The sequence below is a fragment of the Danio aesculapii genome, chromosome 11 (assembly GCF_903798145.1).
Source record: "Danio aesculapii chromosome 11, fDanAes4.1, whole genome shotgun sequence".
Taxonomy (NCBI): Eukaryota; Metazoa; Chordata; class Actinopteri; order Cypriniformes; family Danionidae; genus Danio; species Danio aesculapii.
Window position 1 is genome coordinate 7109360 of NC_079445.1, and position 18480 is coordinate 7127839.

An 18480-nucleotide genomic window follows, 5' to 3' on the forward strand; every position below is an offset into this window, starting at 1 on the left:
TTCCATATTAGGCAATAATATTACTGTAGTTAATTTAAAAACTGAATAAATATAAATTTACACACAATTTACACATTTTCTCAAGTAAATAAACAGAATTAATGATGGGCTAAAAATCTGCGGAATTCTGTGGAAAATCTGTAGAATTCTATGCGGCACAGATTCCGTGTGGGCCTATGGTTAAGTCAATTAAGATGAATGTATTGTAATTACATGAATTGAATCTTATGCAGTTGAGCATATAATAGTCTATTAAAACTATTTTAAGTGAAGTTTCATAAACTAATTTCGAGAGGAGCACGTGATATGATTGAGCACGTCTGGCCACTCATCTGTAATCCGTAATAATCCAATCAGAGTGATCCTAGTTTACTATAAATGGATCATTTTCTCCCTACTGTTCTATCTTCGTTTGGAAGAATCCCCCCTTTCACCCCATCTCCTCCTTTTCCTTCCTTTTCTAAAGGGGGAGCTCTCGAGACCTACCTGATCTCGGATCTCCTGATATGCTTTTCGACCGGGCGGGAGCCCTGGGCTCAAATATCTCCGAGCTCACGGTTCTCTCCCGGGACAGCATGCCAAACCTGCTTTATACGCCAAGCATATTTAAGTGGAAACTCTTGAATAGAAAATAGTCACATTAAGCTTTCACCGGTAGTTTATCCTTGGCTGAAAAACACTAGCTGTCCATATATCCCATTCACATTTGGAAAGCAAATAACCATATTGTGTTTCCTTCAAATTATTTATCACATTTTCTTTGCTTGTTCTTTTAAAAAAAAGTCTTATACAAATATTTTGCCCTCTAAAACATCCTTAAACCTATATATGTTTATGGTTTGTCACTATTTTGGAAACTAATGAAAATCAACACTCTTTTTGTAACTCTTATATATTGCATTCAGATTAAAAATGTGATCTGCTACTGGTAATTTAAGATCTTACATAAACATCAAGAAGATAAATTTTTCAGTAGATTTATATTGACTCTCTCCTTCCTGTAACCTTTATTGCCTCCTTTACTGTTGATGTCTTATTTTTGTGCTGCCCTTGTTCACTGCTTTATCTCTGGCCTCCAGTTTTTTTTTTGGAAATTCTGGACAGGACTGGGTCACCACCCCTTGTCACAGCGCCATGGCTGACAGCAGCATACTTACTTTAGGGCCGGGCCGGAGCATTCTGGTGGACTCCTCCGTGTACGACTCCCGGATGGCCGAGACCTCAAAGGAGCAATATTTCATTGGTCTACACTCAGACGAGACAGAGGGTAAGTGAACCGCCCTCCTTTCTCTATCAACTGACATTTCTGTAGGGTGGACTGTTTTACTGCTCACAAACATAACAAAAAAATAAATTTTTTCATTCTCTATTTCCATAGAGATTCACCTTTGCCTGTGGTGTGATTTCGTTTTTTAGGTGTATTGCCCAGAGTTGAGACCAGGGTGGTGTTGGTTGGGGAGGCCAGCAACATGGCAGAACTTGAGAAAGCTCTTCAGGTACTGTTAGAAAGATTGATTTTTGTGTAAACAGAAGACGTGGTTGTTTTTGAGAGATTTTAATGAGATGAAACAATAATTCAGAAGTATTGCAAGTACAATCTGAGTTGAAATGGAGTTAAGAAAATCTTCTAATCTGATTAAAAGTAATTGGTTCTTTAACAGGAAGTCATTTTGAGTTGGCCGGCTTAGTTCCTGGCAGTCTGCGTGAAAGATAAACATCCTTCTTTTTTTCCTGACTTAAAAACGTGTACTAAATTTAGAGTTAGATCTGCTGTCTACATGTGTTTTCAGTGGACCCATAGGGTTAATTTTATTCATCTTAATTTAAGGCAACCAGGATTTCTTTTTTTTTTTTACAGTGTAACTTGGTAAACATTACACCCATGTGATTTCATTATACTTACCCCTTGATTTCTGTTAGTAGGCATAACCGTGCATGGTAAGATTACCAATGCTACAGCCAGCCACTCTAACAATTTGATGGAAACACATAATTTATATTTATTTAGTTAACCTGACTGTTTGTTATGTCAATGTTGAAAACGGATGTGCTGCTTCATGTTTTGTGAGAAGGGTGTTCCTGTTTATTTATTTTTCAGGATTTCAAAAGTTTTCAAAAAAGATTTCAAATTTCATTTGGTCAATATTTTGTGTACTATTAGTGTTAGTTTATTTGAAAAAAATGTTATGTGGCAACCTAATGTTTGAAAATTAGCAGTTGTGTCTGTAAACCAGACTGCTTCAGCACAAATTTGAACCTGTTGGTCCAGCACATTCCATAGATGCTCAGTTGGATTTGTATCACAGTGGAAGTATTTAGACTCCAGAGAAGTAATGTGAGCCCTTCAGATGCTTTTTCCTGAAAAAATATCTGTGTAGTGTGATAGGGTGCATTATCCAATCGAAAGAGGCCACTCCCTAAGAGGATGTCTGCAACAATGTTTAAAAGCTAAAAATGGAAATGACGTGTCATGCCACTGGCCTGTACCATGAATCCAGATTAGCTGGTTAGCCAGATAAGTACAAGTTTAGTTTGCACCAATTCTGGGTTTTAGGTACCATGATGGTAGCTCAGCTTTAATCGCTATTTGTTGCCATGGTATCTTGCGCTGCACTGCTAACCAACTCTGCGGCAGGTTATATTGCGGATTATTGATCATGAACTGAGATTCAACAAATCGACTGAGAAAAGCGTCGCAAATTTCATGCAATAAAAACACTCTTCTCATTTCTCTTTCTCCAAATGAAATGCTTCCATTTACTAAAATGCTTTCAAAAATAAAATCAATCAATTTTACAAGGATGTTTTAATATAAATCGTTTAAAATAATTCTGTATTATATTATGATTTAATTGTAAATAATTAAAATTTAATAAGTAACATGTTTAATTCTATACAGTCAAGCCCCAAATTATTCATACCCCTGGAAAATTCTTACTTAAAGTTTTTATTCAAATTTTAAATAAAAATTTAGGAATATTTTTTTTCCACAATTATGTCTATTGTATATTGTCTATCATCTTTTGCAAGAAGCATGTGTCATTTTCAGTAAAAAACAAACCAAAAAAAAGAGACCTTGTTGAATAAAAGAAACTTTAAGTCAGAATTTGCCAGGGATATACATTTTTTGGGGGGGCTTGACGGTATTTAAATGTACTTTTTAAATTTAAACGTTTTGTTTTTTTTATCTGGAGCGGATTGTTGTAGTGAGAAAACTAACAAACCATTCTATATCACAGTGTACTATGGTGGTGTTATAGCCATATATACGGCTGTATGAAGAGAGAATTATGAGCAGGATGGAATGTCATTATTACCGGCAAACGTGTGTTTCATGTCATACTAAAGTGAAAGCATGCTGAAATATTACAGAGTGCTTTTTGTCCATTAGGAAAATGGACAGAAATTACCTTCTGATAATTTTTCCATATTTTAATCTTATAATATTTTGTATAAGGCCTGTTTAGTTCATTTCTGCATTGACACCTCGAAAGAAAGATCAACATTATATATATATATATATATATATATATATATATATATATATATATATATATATATATATATATATATATATATATATATATATATATATATATACATATATATACATATATATATATACATATATATATATACATATATATATATATATATATATATATATATATATATATATATATATATATATATATATATATATATATATATATATATATATATATATATATATATATATATATATAAACCTGACCGTTCCGCTTTGCCATTGCGATTTGTCATTAAAGTTGCTCAGATCTTTATTGCCGGCCATTTCCCCCCTCATCCAACATGTTTCTTATGAGAACTGACTGTTTGCTCCCCAAGACATTAATATGTTGCCTTGTTTGCAGATGATTAACAATATTTGCATGATTTTCATAATGTTTTAATTCATCACTGTTTAGATTCAGTAAGTCTTTTATTTAGAGTTAATCAATATCAAATTTTTGATACCAGTATATTTGGTCCAAAATTTGAGTTTGTAGTTTACTTGGGACCTTTGAGGACAGTGTTCTCTTGATTCTGAACTGGACTCGGATGCTAACGAATGCATTACACTGACATTCTTACATCAAGATGTGGAATGTGGCGGTTGGTAGATGATGGACCTGAGGTTATGAATGTTCCTTCCTTTGCTCTGACGGTTGTGTTTGGAGGGAACCGAGGTCACTGTTGCAACGTGTAGGTTCTGAGCTTGATAAATGAGCTGAAATGCGTGCAGATTCAGGATGAAAACATCTTATGTAGCGCTTGAGGGAGGAAGAGGATGTTCCTTGAAAGTCTCCTCTCTTTGCCCTTGACGAGACGTGAGAAGACTTGAGATTTAGTTACTGCTTTTAGTAATCTTTTCTCCCTGCCCTTACGCAACTTATTCACGTAGCAGAACTTCCTTCTGGACTTTGCTTGATATTTGTTTAAGTTTTCATCATGGTTCTGACAGGTTGTAAGGCTTTCCTGCCTGTGAAATTTATCAGCTTTTGGGTTGCCAGGGTGACGTCAATTCTTCATTTTTACAGGCCATCACAATAATGGAAGTCCCGGTGGTAAAGATTAAAGAAGGGCAGCCGGGCACAGAAGCGCGTGAGAAATTGATAAAATCTATAGTCAATATGGTACGTCTCAGGGCCTGGAATCTTTGCATGCTTGGGAGCACCGGGGGGGATTTGCGGCATGGTGTGTTACGGGGAGGAGAGGGATTCGGTATGGCACTGTGCTGTTTAATATCAAACTCACTCACATGGTGATCTGAACTAAGTTCTAACAATGTGATCTAACAGCGTTTTCTGTGTTTGTCCAACAGGTGGTCTTTAATCCGTTTAATTAAGAATTAATTCACTCTGCTATATAATCTACCTTTTGATGAATAACTCTTTTTTTTCCAAATTAAATTAATTTTTTTGCTGTATTTATTTTTGAATTCAGGTAAGAAAAATTACTTTTTGAAAGTGAATCTCAAATAACCAGATTAATGAAAGCTTCCAGACTAACAGGTCTCTCTGCTGTTCCCTTCAAAAAACATAAGGACTTGTTCACACCGGACATAATTCTTTTATAAATGTTTGCATGCAGTGCAAAAATAATTGATTACTAATTGCATTATTATAGTTTTTTTAATGGCTTTTCTTAGTAATTAATCTAAAAAGTAACTTGGTTAACATCTCATTCAGTAGTTTAATTACTTGACTAAATACTATGGCCTAATCCAAATTCGATTTCTTCTTTTTTTTTGGACCAAAATTTACCCCTAAGAAATGGGGCAGCACTACAACACTTGCACACGTCATCATATGTCATCGCGATCTCTTGCTTCATATGAGGTTGGCGATGGCGACTGCTGTAGTTATTCCAGTTTTTTTTTTTTTTTGGTATTTATCTTCAGGAAATCACTGAAGGCAACAATTTCATGTCATCATAATGAAATAGTGTGGCAATGAGATTGTTACTGTACTGTGCATTTACACCTTAGCCAAATTCATCTGTGTAAACGCACGAAAACAACATTACCATTATAGCAAACACTGTAAAAAGCTCATTCCTAGCCACTAGACTTTTCTGACAGGGCATTTGAGTGTCGTCGAGTGACAGAATGTTGTGGGACTACTATACAGGAGTTATTTTGGATTATAGATAACAAAATTTAGCGTTTTCTTCAAAAAGCATGATGGTAAAACACAAACGCCGTTATGAATGTATTAAAACAGGTGCTTGTTTGTTGTAAAATTCATAATAATGACCAAAAAAAAAAACTAATTTGTGAGTCTCGTTACTTCCGTGTGCAGCCATGCTGCCGTTGTAGCTGGTGTATGCTGGGAAGTATAAGTACACCTTGGTTTGAGTGTGGTCCTGAAAAAGGGTATCTGGCCCTTCCCCTTAGCCCTACGCCTTTAAGCTAAAGAGAATTGCGACACCCCTACCCCTTGACGAGGGGTAGGTGTAAGGGGAAGAGGTGGAATTGGGATTGGACCCAAAAATCCACATAACTCAATACAGAAAATTAAAAATTGATATCTGATTATGGAATTGTAGTTTTGTTAAAAACACTTCAGATATAAGCAATATATGTATCAAAACACAAACATTTAAAATTAATGATATTAAATTTCATACATATTATAGATTTTCATAAATTTACATTTCATTGTTTCTTAAGAAGTGACGGACAAATAAAATCTTCAGTTTAGAAATGCAATTAATATGAAGATGATATAAATAACAAAAATGTTATTATGTTATACAATGTTATAATATGTTATTACAATTATCCTCATTTGCTGTATTTCTAGCTTGTTTTGTCATGAATTAAAATTTTAATAGATTTGTTAAGCATATGCTGTTGTCTTAATAATATTTTTTTTAATTAATAATTTTATTCTGCAAGATTTTATATTTTACTCTCCTTCTCTGAATTAATTTAAAATCAGATTTTTTAATTTATTTATCTGTAGTACGTCGTAAAGAAATGCATATTCTGAATAGAAGTTAATAATATGAAGTAGAGTTGGGCAATGCTTTACATGAGACATTGTACGATGCCAAATTTTTCGACATCGTAATAGACGATGGCATCGGTGAATGAATTATTCATGAATAATTAATTCATTCATAATTAATTATTTGTAGCCTACCATTTCAACTGACCCACATGGTCTTTGTTTTACCCATAACCCATGTCATAAATAAATAAAGATAAGTCAAACACAAATTACCACCTGACAATCACGTTTTCCGCGGGACTCTGGCATGAATAGCCAGAATGATCTGTGTCGTTATAATGGGGTCGACAAACTTGGTTGGTAAAAAAGGTGCACAACCAACAAGAACCAACTGAGGTATCTGAGGTTATCGCTAAAACAAGTACAAGCGTGAAAGCGAAAAGATTGAAGCAGTGTACTGTCGCTGTGACGCGTTACCTGATACATTCAAAAGACCGAAGAGTCATTAGAAAAAGACATAGGATTGCGATGCCGGCTCAGCATCGTGATGTCTATCAGCCATCGTCTATCGACCCAATCCTAATATGAAGTAGAGTAAATATAAATTGAATACTTGTTATAATCATTTTAAATATACAAATTGTATGAAAAAAATATTCATTTTGTTGTCATATGTATACATTGTGACTAAATGTGGATGACATTTTAAGCGACTACTTGAATAATGGCAACATAAATATATCAAGCGTAAAAAATTCTATTTTTCAATTCAGTATAGACATCGTGCAACACGTCCTGCATTTTGTTCCATATAGTCGTGTCTAGCTGTCCTGTGTGAACTGCCCTTGACACTTGTGTTTGTAACCACTAAATCTACATTTGACAAACGACTGCTGTCTCTCTTCAGCATGTCATTTGTCAGACACCTTAACATCTCTGAGATCCCTTCTAAAGGAGAGATCTCTGTGCATCAGAGCAGATGCTGATCTCAATCCATCTAATATGTGTCTTGATATTCTTTTCTCAGCATCATGATGTCAACAATGAATTTTCTTCTTAATCCCTTTAGGATTTAAACACCCCCTGTATCAAGACTGACAATGTCCGTGATTTTGGTGATGGTGAGAACTGCGAGTTCGAGACAGTGTTTGTGTTGAAAGACTTCCAGGCTCCTGAATACAGCTTCCTGTACAAGAATGACAACCGTATCCTGGGGCCTCCTGCCGTGATGCACTGCGCCAACAAGGGAGAGGTAAGACCTGAAATAAAACACAGAATCACAGCCATCTCCTGGGTTTCTTTTCTCTCCTTGAGGCGGTGAAATGGTTTGATACTACTATAGCACCTGCTTCCTGTCACGGGTTGAGTAAAAGCCTGTTGAAATAAAGTTGTTCTTCCAACTGAAACGGATCCGTAAGCAGCTTTGATTGCTCCTGTAAAGCCTGAAAAATGTAGCTGGCTTATCTGAGTGTGCGCAGGAGTGTCTGCTTGACTCCCTCAGATATTCCGGAGCACAATAAACACTCGGCTGGGCAGCGATCAGTACCGAACTGAAAGATTAAGTCGAACGAACGCTAGAATATAGATACGACTTCAGCACTCCAGTGAGGAATGAGGGCTTGTTTTATTGTTGTTAAATCTTATGGTACACAGCTTAGCTGCCACAGTGCACACTCCATAGTCTTGCCATCTGACCTGTCACAAACACATTTGTCTGTGTGTCTGCGTGCGTGTGTGTGCGTGCGTGCATATACACTAAAATGCAGAAGTTTAGATGCTTTTTGTTGTTGTTTTTAAGTCATTTTTGTTGATCAGAGCTGCTTTATTTAATATTCAGCAATATTGGTAATTATTAACATAAGTTATGTATTTAGTCATTTATTTATTTATTTGTTTATTATTCAATATATTTAAGCATATGCAGTTTCTTGATATATGTTCTTTAGTTTAAAAGTAGACTTATTCTGCAAAAAAATCTGTGTGTCGGTCTATCTGTCTGTCTATCTATGTGTCTATCAGTCTTGCTGTCTATCTGTCTGTCTATGTCTCTATCAGTCTAGCTGTCTGTCTGTCTGTCTGCCTGTCTATCTGTGTCTAGCTGTCTATCTATCATATGTCTGTCTGTCTAGTTAGCTTTATATCTGTCTGTCTAGCTATCTGTCTGTCTATATTTCTATCTAGCTATCTGTCTGTCTGTCTAGCTATCTGTCTATCTATATTTCTATCTAGCTGTCTGTCTGTCTAGCTATCTGTCTGTCTATATTTCTATCTAGCTATCTGTCTGTCTGTCTAGCTATCTGTCTATCTATATTTCTATCTAGCTATCTGTCTGTCTGTCTGTCTAGCTGTCTGTCTGTCTGCCTGTCTATCTGTGTCTAGCGGTCTATCTATCACATGTCTGTCTGTCTGTCTGTCTAGTTAGCTTTATATCTATCTATCTGTCTGTCTAGCTCTCTGTCTGTCTGTCTATATTTCTATCTAGCTATCTGTCTGTCTGTCTAGCTGTCTATCTAGCTGTCTGTCCATCTATATTTCTGTCTGTCTATTTAGCTTTATATTTGTCTGTCTGTCTGTCTGTCTGTCTGTCTGTCTGTCTGTCTGTCTGTCCGTCTAGCTGTCTGTCTTTAGCTGTCTAGCTGTCTATCTATCTCTCTGTCTGTCTATCTAGCTGTCTATTTGTCTAGCTATCTATCTGACTGTCTATCTATGTCTATGCGTCTATCTATGTGTCTGTCTAGCTGTCTGTCTCTCTATCTATCGGTCTGTCTATCTGTGTCTATCAGTCTGTCTAGCTGTCTGTCTATCTGTGTCTATCAGTCTGTCTATTTAGCTTTTTAGCTATCTATCTATCTGTCTCTCTGTCTGTCTGTCTAGCTGCTTTTCTATTTGTCTTGTCTGTCTGTCCATCCATCTATCTCTGAATTAATTTATTTAAAATTGTTGAATATATGTATAGTATTTAAGGCAAGTAACTGTAAATTATCTAAACTTCGTAACTAATTACCCCCAACACTGTACATTTATAGTAGATCATTAGAAGGTTGTAAAAAGGTAGCTGCTTTAGCTGTCATAAGTTATGTGTTTATTTATTTGTCTTTTTTGTGCTCACCATTTATTTGTGCACTGCTCACCATTTATCTAGTCCCAAATCTTTGATTAGATAAAAGTATCCTTGATTAATGAAAGTATTAGTTTCGTTCATTTCTCTCCCCAAATTGAAAGAAACTAATACTTTTATCAAGGATGCATTAAACAATCTCTTCAAGATTTTTAGATTATTTTAGGCTGCAAATATCATAAAAATAAAACATTTTTGGCTGCACAGAACTGGGAGTAAAACGGACATTGCAAGGTTTTGCTTTTCATGCATTTTCTAAATGTATTATTTAAAGTGCACCTATGATGACAATCATCTTTTGTAAGCTGTTTGGACAGAACTCTGTGTAGGTAAAGTGTGTCCACAGTCATACTAGAGTGATAGAAGCACGATAAGTCTCTTTAAATTTCCTGACGTAAAAAAAAATCCAAATCCCTGCATGTATTTTATTTTATTTTTATTTATCTTTTTATTTATTTATTTATTTTTTATGTTTTTTTCTGCCCACTGAATAAAAATATCTCCATAGTAACGCTTATGAACAACACAGAACTTGTGCAAAGCAACTGGGATTAAACTATCCCATATTGAGAATGGTATAATAAACTAGAAAAGTAAAGTTCGTAGACAAACTTTATGGTGGATTGAGAGCCTCGTTTGAAATAGTTTAAAAATGTAATAATTGAAGACATTTGAAACCGTTGGCATAGATAACTTCATATATGCTAGCATGTTTCTAGTATGGATTGGCATGTTTCTAAGTGGATTGGCAGTTGCTAAGGTGTTCTGAGTTGTTTCTCTGTGGTTGCTAAGGCATTGCTATGGTGTTCCAGGTAGTTGTTAAGTTGTTGCTACGGTGTTCTGAGTGGTTGCTAGGGTGTTTTGAGTGGTTACTAAGGTGTTGCTAGGGTGTTCTAGGTAGTTGCCAAGGTGTTCTGAGTGGTTGCTAAGGTAATGCTAGGCAGTTGCTAAGGTGTTGCTAGGCGGTTGCTAAGGCATTGCTAAGGTGTTTTCAGTGGTTACAAAAGCGTTGCTAGTGTTCCAGGTGGTTGCTAAGTTGTTGCAAGGTGGTTGTTAGGGTGTTCTGATTGTTTCCTAATGCGTTGCTAGGTGGTTGCTAGAGTGTTCTAGGTGGTTGCTAAGGCATTGCTAGGCAGTTGCTAAGGTCTTCTGAGTGGTTGCTAGGGTTTTCTGAGTGGTTGCTAAGGTGTTGCTAGGGTGTTATAGGTGGTTGCTAAGGCATTAAGGTCTTCTGAGTGGTTGCTAGGGTTTTCTGAGTGGTTGCTAGGCGGTTGCTAGGGTGTTCTAGGTGGTTACTAAGGTGTTGCTAGGCGGTTGCTAAGGTGTTGCTAGGCAGTTGCTAAGATGTTCTGAGTGGTTGCTAAGCAGTTGCTAACATAAATTACTATGGTTCTAGTATGAATTAGTATGTTGCTAATCTGTTTCTAGCATAAATTGGCATGTTTTTATGAATTTAGTATGAATTTGCACGTTTCTATTATGAATCAGTATATTGTTAGTATGAATTGGTTTGTTGTTATTAAGTTCCATGTAAAGTCAAAGGCAGTTTTTTTACAATAGAAGTCTATGGGACAGGGTGCCATAAGTGGTTGCTAGGGTGTGGCTAGTGAGTTGAAAGGTCATTAGTGATTGGCAGATTGGTAGTCTGAGTTAAATAAGTGTAACCTTAAGTCTGTATGACATTTTGGTACAAAGTTTATGAGGTCAAAGTTTGGTCCAATGTTAAGTCAATTGGACTTTTCTGAAGTTTACGGGTCAGTTTTCGGAAAACCATAAGTCGGATCAGTTGGAAAAGACAAACAACCTGAGTCAGACCAGTTTGGAGGTCTGATGTTAGTCTGGTGGTTGAAGTATGAACGGTCTAGGAGGAGATGCATATACAAGACAGAAGAATAATACGTTTATGTAGTATAACAGTATGTTGGCTTTCTCGAGCCACTATAGTAATATTATGAGTATTTTAAACTGAAACTTTACAGACACATTCTGGAGAAAAAAAAGATCTTAAATCTTGAAAAATAGGTGCCCTTTAATACTTATTGAGATGATTTCATTGGATCGAAAATCTGCATAAATCAAACAGATAGTGTTTTACAATTTTTCTTGAACTAGTCTAACTGTACTCTGGTACAGAAATTAAATGATCATATGCTAGTAAATAACACCACGTAGTTTTCATTTTATAAAAAATAAATACAAGAAATATTTGTTAACTCCAATGGCAATTTTTATACACAAATGGTTTAAATGCACTTGAAATCTCACAGTCATAGGTCTTAAAACAAAGCCAACAAGCAAATGAAAAATGTTCACTCTATTAGTTTTAAACCTAACAGTGTGGTTTCAGGTCAACTATAATCCCCACTCCAATTTCCTCATGAAATAACTAAAACTGAACACCTGAACTGACATGGCAGATCCTGCAATGTGACTATTGCCAATTTGTATGTTGTGATATCGATGCTGAAACAATATATTGTGCAGCCCTATTCTATATCAAGAATATCATTGAATTTTAGTCTTAAATATACTAAATTGAATTATGAAAGATCTAAACATGAATATGTTTTTGTCACTATGTATTGCATTTAATTTAGTGCAACCTTTGTAAAACTGTAAGGAGGATAATAAATGGATAGTAAACACAACTAGTGTTTTCAGAGTTTAGCCATCATTGACATTCAAACGGAGGCTCATGCTCAGTGTTTTGGCCATTTTGAGCAAGTAGATTTCAAATAGATATTGTCAGATCTGTGCTACATCCTCCCTTTTAAGGCCAGTTCACACCGCACAGACAATCGCCAACAAACAAGTCTGTCAGAGTCTGTTGGATCAGCATGTTACCCCTGTTGACATCTGTTGTTATTGGTTGGAGTTTTTTTAACCGAATGGACATGTTCGTGAATGTCTGAGCAGTAAGATATTATTTTAACCACTGACAGATGATCCCTTGAAATGGTGGAATTCTCAGGCATATGGCATCCCTTCTCAGTCCGAGCTATTTATGTATTTGTGTTTCGAACATCCTTCCTCTACCGAAGTTTCTGTGAGTTTCTCCCTACTACCGCTTTGCTTGATTGTTCTATAAAGAGGATCGTCTGGTGTTCCAGTCACTTGTGTACCAGCAGAACTAATGTTCTCAACTGCTGAAGACATCATAACAGCTCAGAGTCTGATCATCTCTCTGATTAGTGCTGATCAGTTATTGTTCTTGGGGGAAAAAAAATAGGAATCTAGTGGGAATACATGAATTTTGCATCAAAAATAAAGCAACAAATTGCTAGTTTGAGTTTTTTTTTTCTGTCTTAAATGTAATTTCTTTTTAATTTTGCTTTTAAAAATAAAACAGGGCATAAAATGTTGCCCATGTTGAAATAAGTATCTTAAGTTTACAGAAAACTAGCAATTTATTGATAGATTTTAATTCGATGTAAATAAATTCAAATTTGCACAAAGTTGAGATGCTGCTGTGACTGATTTCGAGATTTGACCTTTTTAGTCACAAACTGCTCTCTGCACATCAGCATCATAACGCTTGTTTGAAGGTGCACTTGCTGTACAATGTAATACTCTGAAATGCATACTGTTAATCATTTGTTGCCAGATATAGCTGACTTTTTCCAGCCCAAAAGCAGTCCAAAACCCACACAAAAAATGGCCCAGAATATTAGATTAATATTTTAATTAATTTAAATTAATTTAAGTCGAAATTAACCTGGTTACTTTAACCGTCATAGTTTTTAACCATACAACAACCAACAGCAGCAGTCACAGAACCACAACATAACTGGATCACATCTAAACACTGCCCCCTTTCATGCACACACTGCACTTATTGCTGTGTAGATTACACTACCTATTAGAGAATGTTTCGTTTCTGTGTTTGTTCTTACTGTCAATTTTGGGAAAAAAAAAATTATTGATAAGTTTCATAATTAACCGCTGTGAGTTTAACTGTGCACACAAAAGGGTAGTCATATTAGTCTGAGGAGTGAGTTTTTATGCCTATGCAATTTTTTTTTTACCCACACTATCAAATTCAAAACTGGCCAATTGTCTTTTAATTTTTTTTTTATAATGTAAATATAGTGATTATTTCGCAGATAGTTTTCTTGCGAATATCGCTGATATTGTGATAATTCAGTTTTGGTGCAAAATGTTGTGATAATTGTATCGTGAGTTAACCTGTGATTCCCTCCCCTCGCTCGTTGACGTTTGTGTGGTTTGAACTGGCCTTTAGAGAATTTTGCCCTTTTGATTACACAAGATTAATCAATTGGAAAGATTTTGATCAGTCAGTATTGCAAATTTAAGTAGAGTGAAGTCAAATACAAAAGTCTGATACAACATTGTTTATGTTTGTGGTTTAAAGCATAATCCAATGTTTTGCAGCAGTATGGTGGTCTGGCACATCTCTACCCACTACTGCACTGTCATTCATCAAGCTTACAGTGGTGACATGATTTGATTTGAATATTACTTGTGTACATGTTCATTTGTTTACACAAAATGCTTAAAAATAGTGTAAATGTGTATTTTTTTCCCATTTACTTTGTTACATTTACATTTTTATTTTGTTTAGCTGTACTATTAATAATAATAGTTTGGGCAAATGCATGCTTTTTTAATTTAGTAAAAATGTTATCTTAAAGGGCACCAATTTTACCCCTTTTGTCTCCAGAATGTGTCTGTAAAGTTTAAGCTCAGAAAACCCATCAGATTATTTATTATACCTTTCAGAATATTGAATTTTCTGCTCTGAACACAATGTAGATGTTTTCGTGGCATGTGCTAGTTCTCCTAGCCCACCGTTTCCAAATGCCTGTCAAAGAGTGTTTGACAGACATGAAGGTAGCAGATCTCGCGTAACGTTTGTGAGAAATACTACAGTAAGAACTTTCCCAATGATTATTTGATGTATTTCAAACACACACACACACACACACACACACACAGTGCATGCGTTTAACTTTGCACTGTTTTTGAATGGCAAATGTGACTACATACACGTTAATATCCAGTGCGGTATGGATGTCCGTTATGTTAATGTACAAAATAAACCTGATTCAACGTTCACAAACTGGGATTAAAGCATCTTTTTTTAAAAATAATTTTACTGACACTATGCAGCTGTGGTGATGTAGTAAAGATGGTAAAATCGCTGTAATTCATTATAAACATGCACTGTTTTAAAAACATTTTAAACTTGTAAAACTCATTTTTGATCACTTTTGATGATCACAGAGCGCTGAACAGATCTTTTAATTCTGGTTGCTTTGCGCACGTCTTGTTGATATGATTATACGCTTTACTACAGAGACATGTTAATATGCGGCTGTCGATTAATTCAGTGGGCAAGGAAACCAAACTCTTATGTCACATTGCGGTGGTCCTCAAAATGGGTGGGATTTGGATCTTAATTTGATGTCAGGAAATTAAAAAAGAGAGACTTAATGTCTTTATATCACCCCAATATGACTGTGGACACACTACCTACACACAGTTCTGTCCAAACAGCTTCCAAAGGATGATTTTCATCATAGGTGCTCTTTAAATCAAACACAGCATTTTCTTTTTACAGTTAATCTGCATTTTCCTTTATTGCCAACCAATATTTATGATATCATGTTTATTATGTCATATCTGCATGTCACAATACTTGCAATATGAATTTTTCCCCAAATCATGCAGGCCTAAAGTCAAAATAGAATTGATATTTTTCTTTAAGAATCTCCTTCATGTGTTCAGTCAGTATGCCAGTCTCTTATACATGACATCCACATAGTCTAAATATTTGTTTGCGTATGTCAGGGCATTTCAATTAGTTTGTCATGGGCCTGTTCATGAAAAGCATCCCCCAAATGAGGGGTCGGAGAAATATGACTTGCAATATAAGTGATGACACGACAGCAATATAAAAGACCATATGCTGCATTTTTGCTCCTTAAGACCCCCACGTTGGCTTTTTCTACATTAAAATGTTAATATATTGTATTTTGAAACTACATAATGTCAGTGCATTGTACAATGTGGCTTTTTTTACAAACATATACAAATGTTGTATTTCAAAGCAGTGCATCGCTTAAGTAGGCGTCTTCTACATTCAGACACATTCTTATGTTATGTATTAAACTGCGTAACAATTAGGGATGAAATGATTATAGATTTTGGTTGTACGATTATAGTCTGAGGAATAATCATGGTTTCACAGTTATCACCATTATTATGTATTTATTAAATTTAAAACCCTACTAGTTTAGAAAATCAAATGAAAGCTGCTTATATTTTAAAGTGTTATTTATTGCTACTCAGTAACCAAATAGAGCACAAAATATTAATAAACAAAACAAACGATAGTCAATTTCTTTTTTTGAGGCTTAAAAATAAACGAAAAAGCTTTTGATTTAAACACGAGTGATTCATTTTACCATGAAAATAAATGACAGAACAATGAATAAATAAAAATAAGAATAAATAAAAAATATTATTTGTCTAATGTTAATTTAAGCTATATATTAGCAAAGAATTTAAATGAACTGTTGGTATCATATGCGTTCATACATACATGATCGTTTTAATACTTTGTAATAATTCGTCTAACGTATCTTTTGTTTACATTGCGTTGAAAACCACGCACAACTCACCACTACAATGTGAGAACTTCTACTGTGTGCACCTGGAGGTCCGCTTGCGAGCCGTGCACGCACCTCCCAATATGCGCACGTCTCCATTGGAAATAATGAACTTGCATGCAGAGAAGATGCAAAAGTGCAATGAAGAACGGCCTGATGCTATAGTTAATTCAACGTGTGTGCGTATTGGCATAACTTTTAGTTGCAGAAGTTTTGTTCCATGCAACAGAAACGTGGCGCTGAGAAGCCTTTAAGATTAATTAACCGTATTGTATTAAAGTGCGGGTAATAGTGAAATCGGCTAATCGTTGCATCCCTATTAACGGTTTCAGTGCATTGAACTAAAGGCTTTTCTACAAACATATCCAAATGTTTTAGACTGCTCGCGCCACTCGCTTAATGTTAGGTGACTCACTCTCTGCGCAGCCTTAAACTGCAGCTCGTGCTGTATTGAACGGATGTGCGCCAATTCATAACTATAGCGGCCTTCATAACCGTTTTTCGACTAAACTAAATTTATTTTTGATGTCTTGGTCACACTATTTGGAGGGCAGGAACAAATTGCCTCCGAGCCGCCAATTGAATAGTCCTTGCGTATGTCATTCTCTGCTATCTGGTGCTTTATGATCAATAAATACCTTTATATATTTATTTTTTTATTAATTCCATACATTTTATAAAATAATGCTTCTGGTGTTTGTTTGTTTTTTTAGCTTGTTTTTCAGTGTGCATACTCAGAAATTTAATGCATATTAACAATATATGCTTTATTGTCCATGTTCTGTTCTGTAGCCTCTGCCGTTCTCCTCCAGGCCACTCTACTCGATGACCATGCTCAACTTGTCTCTCTGCTTCACTGGTTTTCGTAAAAAAGATGAAGTGGTGAGTTCCACACATTTACTCATCTGATTCATAACCACAAGTTGAGTCGCTATTGGATTTTTTGTTTATTTCTGTGCAGGTTGCTTTGGTTAATCTTGTCCATCACATGGGTGGCACCATCAGAAAAGACTTTGACAGTGCTAAAGTCACGCACCTCATCGCCCGCTCAACACATGGTGAAAAGTACAGGGTCTGTATTCATGTCATTCACACATACATGCCATTGTTTAACTCCACTGATTACTGTATGTAGTGGATCATTGAAGAATCAAAAGATTTTCAGTTGTGAAATCCTTTGTTTGGTTCTGACTCACTCTGTTATAATAGCATGATCTATGATTGCTGCCATGGATCAAATCTTAGTATAACTTGTGTAACGATGAGTCAGAACTTGGCTGTATGGTCTATAGAAGAATGTGAGGGATGCATAAAAATGTGCACAATGAATGAGATTGTAAAGGTGGATCCATTTCAAATGTTCAGAGAACAGGTCAACGATCAGATCAAAATACTAATAATACTTATTTTTGACTCCTATTTGTGTTATGTATGTATATAAACGCAAATATCACGTGAAGAGTATAGATAATACCTTTACTACTATAAAGTAAATAAAATGTATAGAATAAAAATTGCAATGTTTCTGAACCCAAGCATTTTTTAAATTAACAATGCAATATGAAGGGTTGGATATTATAAACGGATATGTTTAATTGTTAAATAATGTAAAAAGAAAATTGCTGCATTAGGGTCCGGGTTGAGTCTCTGGTCCGCTGTAAAGGCCTCTACCCAGAGGTGTTGCTAGACCCATTTACTGGGGCACATTCTCCAGTAAAAATTGCCAGTGCCCCAGTAAATGGTTTTAGATACGATTTACTTTATATGTAAGTGTATTTGTTAAGAGTTGTAATCCCGGAATAAAGACGTTATTCTAAATGTGCAAGCGAACCAACGCTGGTGAAAGCGATGTAGTTTAATCAAAAAGCAAACTGAGCATGTGTGCAGAAAATAACCATGCCTGCGCACCTCTCCTGCTTGATGCTGACGTGCTGCTCTCCTCCCTGTGTAAGTCCTGGTTGTGAACATGCATGCCGAAAAAATAGCCGTGCTGCTCATACGTTGTGAAACCGGCGTAACAGTCTTTTATGCGGAGGTTGACAAAAGTCGACAAAACAAAATTGAAATAATATGATTGGGATCTTATTTAGACTAAGCATGACTCCTGATAGATTTTTTTGAATGAAGCTAAAAGGAGAGACGATGAGACGGGGAGGTAAGACTTAATAAATGTAATTTTCGGCTATTAGTCGTGTCTAAGACAACACGCAACAGATAATTTTATATAAGATCTGATTTTTTGTATTCTATATAA

At 35.5% G+C, this 18480-nt stretch overlaps 1 protein-coding gene across 5 annotated transcripts in view; it reads left to right on the forward strand.

Annotated features, from left to right (window-relative positions):
- ect2 (epithelial cell transforming 2) overlaps window positions 1-18480 on the forward strand; it is an 80855-nt gene that overhangs the window by 2076 nt on the left and 60299 nt on the right. For 3 of the 5 annotated variants that reach the window (XM_056468603.1, XM_056468600.1, XM_056468602.1), the window contains exons 2-7: window positions 1080-1267; window positions 1417-1496; window positions 4560-4655; window positions 7546-7728; window positions 17019-17108; window positions 17188-17298. In XM_056468603.1, the coding sequence (XP_056324578.1) occupies window positions 1135-1267; window positions 1417-1496; window positions 4560-4655; window positions 7546-7728; window positions 17019-17108; window positions 17188-17298 (693 nt within the window). In that variant the 5' untranslated portion in view covers window positions 1080-1134. The remainder of the gene's footprint in view (window positions 1-1079; window positions 1268-1416; window positions 1497-4559; window positions 4656-7545; window positions 7729-17018; window positions 17109-17187; window positions 17299-18480) is intronic. The other 2 variants (XM_056468604.1, XM_056468601.1) reach the window with 1 other exon arrangement.